Source organism: Mus pahari, chromosome 5 (genome assembly GCF_900095145.1).
Source record: "Mus pahari chromosome 5, PAHARI_EIJ_v1.1, whole genome shotgun sequence".
Lineage (NCBI taxonomy): Eukaryota > Metazoa > Chordata > Mammalia > Rodentia > Muridae > Mus > Mus pahari.
This window is the reverse complement of record NC_034594.1, coordinates 1,007,453-1,016,075: the sequence shown is the minus strand read 5'-3', so window position 1 is coordinate 1,016,075 and position 8,623 is coordinate 1,007,453. Positions and strand designations below refer to the sequence as shown.

The following is an 8,623-nucleotide window of genomic DNA, read 5'->3' as shown; positions in this document are numbered from 1 at the left end:
GGAGAGGAGAGGAGAGGAGAAGAGAAGAGAAGAGAAGAGAAGAGAAGAGAAGAGAAGAGAAGAGAAGAGAAGAGAAGAGAAGAGAAGAGAAGAGAAGTTCGGTTTCTGTACAACTTTTCTGGGAGAAGAAAAGCAGCAAGAAGCTACATCTTAGTTAGAGCCCATGCTGACTTAGGGCCACATGGTAAAATGTCAATAGTTCCACACTGGGAAGCTTCAAGAGACTTAACAATAACAGAAATAGGAAGTTCACCCACTACCCAGTCTAGAGGCATCTTTTGATAGTGCTAAGCAGGCAAAAGGGAAAAGAGGAGAAAGTGTATGTAGACAGAGATAACTTAAAGCCTTGATTAAAAAAAAAAAAAAAGGAGGACTTAAAGTTGGTGTTTGCTTTTCTAAGTGTTTCTTGCCCCTACTTTTTTGGAGATCCAAATCACACCAAATGAAACTGGCTAATAGCTGTGATGCTGGGCTGGTTGAAAAACTAACTTCTGCCATCCCTGGCCCTGGGGCTCACACAAGCCAGAGATTCCCAGAGCAGGGCGGAATCTGCATGATCTGAGCTTCCAGCTACGCTCCCTCCCCAAGAGGAATTAAATAACTTGGTGTTTGATTGAAACAGATCTCCTCTGATCTCAAACCCTAAGCCCACGTTAAATTGAGTTGTGGTTTGCAGGGGTTATTTCTAAGCTTGCTTTCCATCTCCCATGCTATTCTACTCCGGGTGTTAAAATAAGGAGCAGAAATTGTGGGAGAAAGAAATAACTCCCACACCATACTTTCACCCCTCTCCGGGGAAAAGCAGGACGCTTTTAAGTCTCTCACCTATCCTTCATGAGAATGGCACACAGTAAAGTCCCCCTGGTTCTTTCTGTAGAAACAGCCATCTACATTTCCAAACTTCACTGACAAAAAAGTTTTCCCGCTTCAGCCTCACCCCTCCCAGCTTACTCCAGGAGCTCAGACAGGGAATGCACAAAGCAGAGAGAAGTGGCTGCAGCCTCTACCAATTATGGTGCTAAATTACCAAGCGGAAGGCACTAAGAAGGAAGACAGGGAAGAGAAGGGACACACACACACACACACACACACACACACACACACACACACAGAGAGAGAGAGAGACAGAGACAGAGAGAGACAGAGAGAGACAGAGACAGAGGCAGAGGCAGAGGCAGAGGCAGAGACGGTGAGAGGAGAAGGCATGCACTTCTGGTACAACAGGAATCCAAACTCACCATGGATGAATAGGTGTGGACTAACATCTGGAAAAAAAAGCCTGGTTACTGCTCAAAATAACAATGAATTTTCAAAAAAAAAATAATCAAGGAGTCCAGCAGAGAAGCAAGCTGGACACAGGAGCTGGGCTTGAGATGTTTCCAGGACAAGCCATCAAAAAAAAAAAAAAAAAAAAAATTCCCCCTCCAAGAAGATTGGAGGTGCCTGTCACAGACAGGCAGACCTGCTCATCCGTCTCTGTCTCTTACTGTCTTTTTGGCCTCTTTTTTTCTGCTGGGTTCTTTGGGGCTCCAGAAACAGTCCTCTTCCACCCAAAGCTGGGCTCAGACTGCTCAGGCGCCCCTTCCTCCCTCTGCTTGCCTACACCGCCTCATAATAATTGATATTCATGACTATTAATATTACACGAGTACTTTAAAGGGAGAATGGAGGACAAATGGAGCGTGAAGCAGCAGCGAGCTCAGAGCTCCTCCACTATTGTAAATGACGTTCATTCAGTGGAGAATTACTAGATGTAATCAGACGAGGGGGCTGGCGGAGGCAGACTGGGGGGAAAGTTGTGCAGGAAAGAGGCAGAACTTCAATTAACTGAGCGGGGACACACTCTTGCTCTTGTAAGGCAGCCTCTGCTCTTTGGATTCGGCAGTGTGCAGGAACAAGTGCTGAGGTCTCCCGGAGAATGTAGGTGTTCTTGAATAGAGAGGAAAACTTTCCCAACAGGGAGGGAGGAGGTGGTAGTCTTGGGTGCTTGGTGTGTAGATTAAAAAAGCGAACTAGAAAGGCACTGCCTGATCTTTTGGTGTGTGTGTGTGGGGGGGGGAGTAAAATGGGTGGGCCTGTTTGTTTACGCGTGTTTACTGTGAGCTACACCTACTTTTTCTGAATGCAGAAGACCAAGTTGTGTATTTTTTGTTTTTTTCTGTTTGTTTGTTTTTTGTTTTGTTTTCGAAGAATGTAGGAGAGATGGAGACTTTTTGAACACAATGCAGCCTTTTTCTCTTTAGTGCTTACAGCCTGCAATTTTTAAAACCCAGATTTAAAAATCTATATGATCGGTCTTCAAGCACACTAAAGGTATCCTTTCCAGGCAAAGCCAGGGGCAACAGAAAATCTTTAGGGATGTAGCAGGAACCCGTTCGACTGGCCTGACTGCCATTTCTGTTAAACTTCAACCATAGTCCAGACTGAAATACGCTCCTTCTACCACGCTGGGTGCGGGTTCTCGGGGCTTTCCAGCTGAAAATTTCGGCAGCCAGGAGCAAGTCACTCTACCCTCTCTCCCCGAAGCTTACTCTCCTCTGCTCTCTCTCCTACCCACCTTCTGGCCCTTCTCTCACCCTCCCTCCTATTTTTCCCTCTCCCCCTCTCCTTTTTTCTCTCCCTCCCCATTTCTCTTCTCCCTTCCCACTTTCACTCTTCTCTGCTCCCTTCCCCGCCTAGCCCTTCCTCATTTCCCATTTAGCCCTTTATTTTTTCATAAGCAAAGAACTAGCACCACACTGATTAGTATCTGTGTATCCCTCTATGTATACACAGAGCTATTTCCACCGGGGCTCCAGCTACTCCAGTGCTATGTTTACTATGGGCGATGTACTCTTAAGGATAGTTTAACGCCCTACACTTGAACATAATCCCGCCTGTTAGGAATAAAAGGACGCTGGATCCCACCAGGCGGGGAGGCGCGGTTCCTCAGTACACTACCACAAAGAGGAAGGCGAAACCCGAGGTCACCCGAGAAAGAAGAAAATCAATCTCTCTCTCTCTCTCTCTCTCTCTCTCTCTCTCTCTCTCTCTCCCATTTCCTGTCTCTCATTTTCTTCTTGACTTCCTTTTCTTCTACTTTCCCTCTCTTCTTTCTCACTTTCTCATTTACCTCTAAATGAGGTCGTAAGAATGGTAGATCTGGGGGACCCCGGGCACTGGCTCTAGCCGCTCTACCCAGAAAACCTAAGGAGTCGCGGCCATACATCGGGACCCAACTAAGAGCGGTAGGGACAGAGCTAGCGCCTGTCTCATTCCTGAGCAAGGCTAACCCCGCCGGGCTGTCCCAACACCAACAAGGCTCACAGTTCAGATTTCTTTCAGGACCCCTTACTGAGTCTGGGTTGTCCACCTCTGCCCCGTGGCCCAGCCTCGTGCTGCTCTGCTGCTGCGGGTAGCTTTCCAACTTTTTCCCCACCCCCGCCTCTGCCTCCCTCTTCACTAACCCCCTTTCGCTTTTTTTTTTTTTTTTCTTTTTTTTTCTGATCCTCAGATTTCTTGAAGCTTCGGAGTCTGCCTTCCCTCTCTCGATGTCCCCTTGAGCCTTACTTTCCTTTCCTCTTGAGCTCAGCTCCCCAACTCCTGGGCTGTGGCGCGGGATCCTGCATCCGTCCCCAGCCGGGCGGCTTCCCCTCGCCCGCCAGCTGGGAGGGCAGCCGGACAGCCTCGCTGGACGCGGACTCCGGAAGCTCCCGGTGGCGTCCGACAAGGCGGAGAGCAAAGCACGGGAGGGAAGCGCTTGCCTGGGGACCGGTAGCCGGTAGCGCGAAGTGTGGGCAGGCTTCGTTAAAAATGCCCACACGCTGGCGGCTGCCATCTCTGCTTGGAACCACTGACCCGCAAAGAAAAAAATACGACAAAACAAAAATAACAAACCGCGCTCTCTCCCCATTCTGTACTGGATTTGTTCATACACCCCTCCTTTCCCCTCGCTCTCCCTAGATATCTACCTGCATACGTTGGTTACCGATTTCAGAAAAATTCATTAAAAGTTTAAAAAGCAAAAATTAAAGTCCGAGTCGGAGTGAGGCTTACTCAAAATGAGGGGAGATTGTTTTTCCCTGACTGTCTGCCTAAATTCCGTGGCTCGACATTACCTACCAGAGCCTACAAGGGGGAGGAGAGAGCCGGAGAGAAAGAAAAAATAAAAAGGAAAAGAAAAATAGCTCCTAAATTAAACTTGTCACATTCCAACCTTAAAAGTTCCCTTTCTGGAGAGCGAAGTCTCCTAGAGCCAGCCTTAGAAAACTTAAAGAAACCTCAGAAATCCGACCAGAAACCTAATAGTAAATAGCTTAAAATATATCAGCTGGAGTGTCAAAGAAGCTCCAGTTTTCTACCTCCAAAGCTCTAAAATGCATCTGGGGTGTCCGCTCACCTCATAGATGTCTTCGTACTTGACATTCTCCACGAGTTTCCAGAGCATGATCGCAGCCTGGTCTCTAGGAGGTGAGTGCATTCATGTGAGGAGCAGATGTCTGGTTTCTCAGGACTCCGCTGTCTGTAATGATCCATCTATAATTGGAAATGGGGGATACACACCAAATCCGACGCTCCTCTCCCATCGCAACTTATATCTGTTGTCTCAAACAATAGGCTGGAGAAGTAAGCCTCAGCAGACAGAAAAACATTATTGCACAGAGGACTTAGATACAACGCGCACGCATACACACACACACACACACACACACACACACACAGACACAGACACACACGCGCGCGCGCGCACACACACACATACACATACACATACACACATATATTATAAAAAATCATAAACACGAATTTACACGCAGATAGCCACTTTAGTTACATAAACACCTCTGGGTCACAGAATCCACAGACTAACCGTGCATTTAAAGGGAATATAGTGGTTCAAAACGAGTAATATAAATAGATACATTAAAAATCTGTTTTGAAAATGGCGAATCATTGCAGCCACTAACTAAAGTATTTTAATAATTGACAATGGGAAACCAGGCACATCAGCCCCCAAATTTTCTACATAGGTTGTTTTTTTTTTTTTTTTTGCATCATTACTGAGATTTTAAAAACTGTTTTCCTATCCTTGTATATTTAGGGGAACATTAAAAAACACCACTAGATCTTTTGACTTTGAGTTATTTTTCTCTATTGATGCAACCTTATAAAAGTATCTATCATTGTGGAACAACAACACAACTATTTCCACAGTGATTTCTGATACTTTACTAATTTTGCCTAACACATTTGGAAACTTGAATATCTTGTGGACCCTGCAATCTATATTGCTTGTTGCTTTAGGGATTGTTATATATTTTTAGTGGTTCCTTGGTGTCTTTCTGTTTGCCTGGAGTCTCCATTTTATTAAGTTTTTTTTTTCCCTTTACATGTTGGAAACAACAAAGCACCCAATGTTAATCTTGAGACCTTAAACAGGGGTATAGAACATTTTGTATTTGGGTTTATTGCCTGTAATTTGTGATTTTAATCTGGTAGATTTGAGACATGGACACCCAAATCTTTGAGAAGGTTTAAGGTTTGTACTGTTTAAGGAAACAGTGGGAAATGTTTTAAGATATACAAGAGCAAATATTGTTTGGCCATTTTTCTTTGGGGTAGATTTTCTTTTGAATATATGATTTTTGAAGTTTAGTTTTTTAAAAATTATTTTCAAAAGCATAAATAACAACAAGTACAAAGTTTAATCGCGAACCTAACCTCAAGTAAGGCACAGTTGTTTTTTTTTTTTCTTTTTAATTTCATGAGGAATTCTATATTCACTAGCTCCCTCTCCTCCCCATCTTCCCTCCCTTTCTGGGTTCTCAGAAGGTTCCCTGGAGCTAGTGGGGAGGCACTGAAGAAGATCTTGGCCCCTGGGGCAGAAAATAAATGACAGGAGGGAATGAGGAGGGTTGGGGTAATTTGGGCTGGAAGTTATTAAACCTGATGAGGGTGAATCTGTAAAGGGAGATTGTCTTTAAACTCCTGTGCACTCTAGAGCTCTGGCAGGATCGGAGGCTCAGAGGCTCGGACAGTAGGAGAAGGCTTCAGATAGACTAGGAGGAAGACAGTGGCTCCTAACAGCCAAGCTGAGGACTTCTACCTCACAACGAACAGTCCTGTAGATCTATTATTGTTGCTGTTATCATTATTAATTTACTGTAAGTCAAATGAAGGAAATGCGGGGTGATTCAGGCAGAACTTGAAAAACACAGCTTTTTCTCTATTCCCTATTGGATTTCTTTTCTTCCTTTTCCTTTCCTCCTTCTTCCAACCCTTTCCTCCCTTCCCCCTCCCTCTCCCTTCTTTCCTTCTTTCTCTTTAGATCTCCTTCTATTCTTTTCTTCCTTCCCCCCTTCTTCTCCCCCCCCCACACTAAAAAGAAAATATTCTTAAACCACACAGAACCAGGCTAGTCTTCCAGAGTCAGCAGATATGTCTCCCACCAGAGATGGTTAGGAGACAGGAAATTGTTCTTCTTAATGTCGTCGTGTGGAAGGACTTAAAGTGGATTCCATACCCTTTCACTAAGTCAACCTCTGCTTGGTAATTTGAAAGATAGGTGTTATAGATTTGGAAATTAAAAGTCCCCCAGACACAAACTTATTAACAAGATAGTTTACATCCCTCTTTTTAATCTTTAACTGATAGGTTTTGTCTAAAGATAACCTTAACCCAAACCAAAAAGCACTTGGAAAAAACTTCCATTTTTCTCTAAGTGCGTTTATTCATGTTTTAAAATCACTTTGGAGTATATCATTGATTAATTTGAGATAAACTTTAACATTTACTAAAACCAAATTAAACTGATGATATAATTTTACTTATAAAACTATTTAAGTAGGTAATATAGTGTCTAGCATGGCTGTTTTGAAGTCTCATTTATGTAGAATTTCAAATTTTCACTTGTGTTTTAAAAACTCTTAATACTATATACACATACATATATACATATATTATATATGTATAGTATATTTATTTATATGTAGGAACGTACTTAGTATTTGTTAAAAATATCTAAGTACTTTACAAAACATTAAAAATAAGTCCGACTTCATTAAAAACAAAACAAACCTAAAATATGTGCATACATACATACATGGGTAACTATCCGAAGAAATGCATACTGATAATAGAAATCCTTGTTAATTCTTCGATGTGGCATTTTGTGAAAAATCCCAGCTATTTTGCCACAAATCTTTCCCAGGGACCGTTCCCTCCTTCATTGAACAGGCAACACCGCCCTCTGTAGGAATTTTGAAGATTCAAATGACAACTAGCAGCTCAATTTCTTCTTTATTTTTTTAAGCATCCCTCCCCTTTCTTGGTTCTTGAAAACCGTTTTATGACTAAGAGTATTTTGTCCATCTACTTCTTACCACACCCATTAACTTTAGAAATACTCTAAAGTTTTAGCACTTCAGAAATGTACAAATTAACCGAACGTCTGAAGAAAAGATTCCTAAATGGAGAATTTTCTCTTGTTCCATTCTATTTATTTTCACATCATCTCCTATTCATAACTCTCAAAAAATTCTCTCACAAGTTCAAATAAACACAAATGCGAAGATGAGACAGGGTTTTGAATTTCTAAGGGAAACTGTGTAAAACGGGCATTCTCATCAATAGATTTATTTTTCTGTGTAAATGCTCTTTGGGTGAGAGCGCTCTGGGGATAATCTGGATCGGCACACTCACACATTCCCGTTACGCATACTTACTGCAGCTTATTACTACAAAGAGGTGAGTTATTAACCCCACCTCCTTTTCAGGTAATGTCCAATAAAGAATCAGGGCTTCAAAGCAAACTCCCCTAGCATGGAGACCTCTGGTGGTAGTTTTTGGAATAGGTTTGTGACTTTTTAAAATGTTAAATCTCATCAATGTTTAGTCCTCTTGCTCCTTTCTTCCTTCTAAAAATCTAATTCCAACTTACTTACTCTCTTTCACTACAACCCATTCCTCACGTTGGCTCTCTTACAGAAAATCGTCTGTACCCTTTAATGTCCCCATTACATTATCTTATCTTTGGCTTTTTCTTTTTTATCTTCTCTAAATACAACAACAATAAAAGATGAAAACACCTGAAAACTAGTACAATTGTCCTTGAGATTAATCAATCCCTGACATCTCTCATTCAAGAATGAAACATATTTAACAATCTGAAGTCCCATGTATTAAGCTATAATTTGGGAATTGTTGCAGTTCAATTAATGCTTATTGATGAATACATTAGCTGCAAACAACTTTGCACACCATTTAAACTTTGGTCACAGTCTCAAAATACTTCTCTGAGTCTCAGGAAAGCACTGTTCCTGCCAGTGTGGTGAAGTGGACATGGGCATTGTTAACTTTGGTTTTCCCATCATGTACTTAACACACTCCCCACAGACTGGTTGTTCCTTTGGAAACCAGAAAGAGAACAATTTTGAATTATTTATGTTTTCCAGAATTATTTTTATCCTGTATTTACAAATAGACAAAAGAGAAAGAAGAGAATAAAAAAAGAAAGAGGAAAGGAAGGAAAAAGAAAGAAAGAAAGAAAGAAAGAAAGAAAGAAAGAAAGAAAGAAAGAAAGAGAAAGAAAGCAAGCAGGCAGACAGACAGGAAGAAAGCAAGCAAGACAGACAGACAGATAGAA

General features: G+C 42.1%; 1 protein-coding gene across 3 annotated transcripts in view; it reads right to left on the bottom strand.

Annotated features, from left to right (window-relative positions):
* Tfap2b (transcription factor AP-2 beta) overlaps positions 1 to 4,719 on the bottom strand; it is a 30,002-nt gene extending 25,283 nt beyond the window's left edge. For 2 of the 3 annotated variants that reach the window (XM_021197616.1, XM_021197615.1), the window contains exon 1: positions 4,379 to 4,719. In XM_021197616.1, coding sequence (XP_021053275.1) covers positions 4,379 to 4,459 — 81 coding nt within the window. In that variant the 5' untranslated portion in view covers positions 4,460 to 4,719. Of the gene's footprint in view, positions 1 to 1,238; positions 1,748 to 4,378 lie in introns of those variants that run through there. The other variant, XM_029538860.1, reaches the window with a different exon arrangement.
* Positions 4,720 to 8,623: the final 3,904 nt, after the last annotated feature.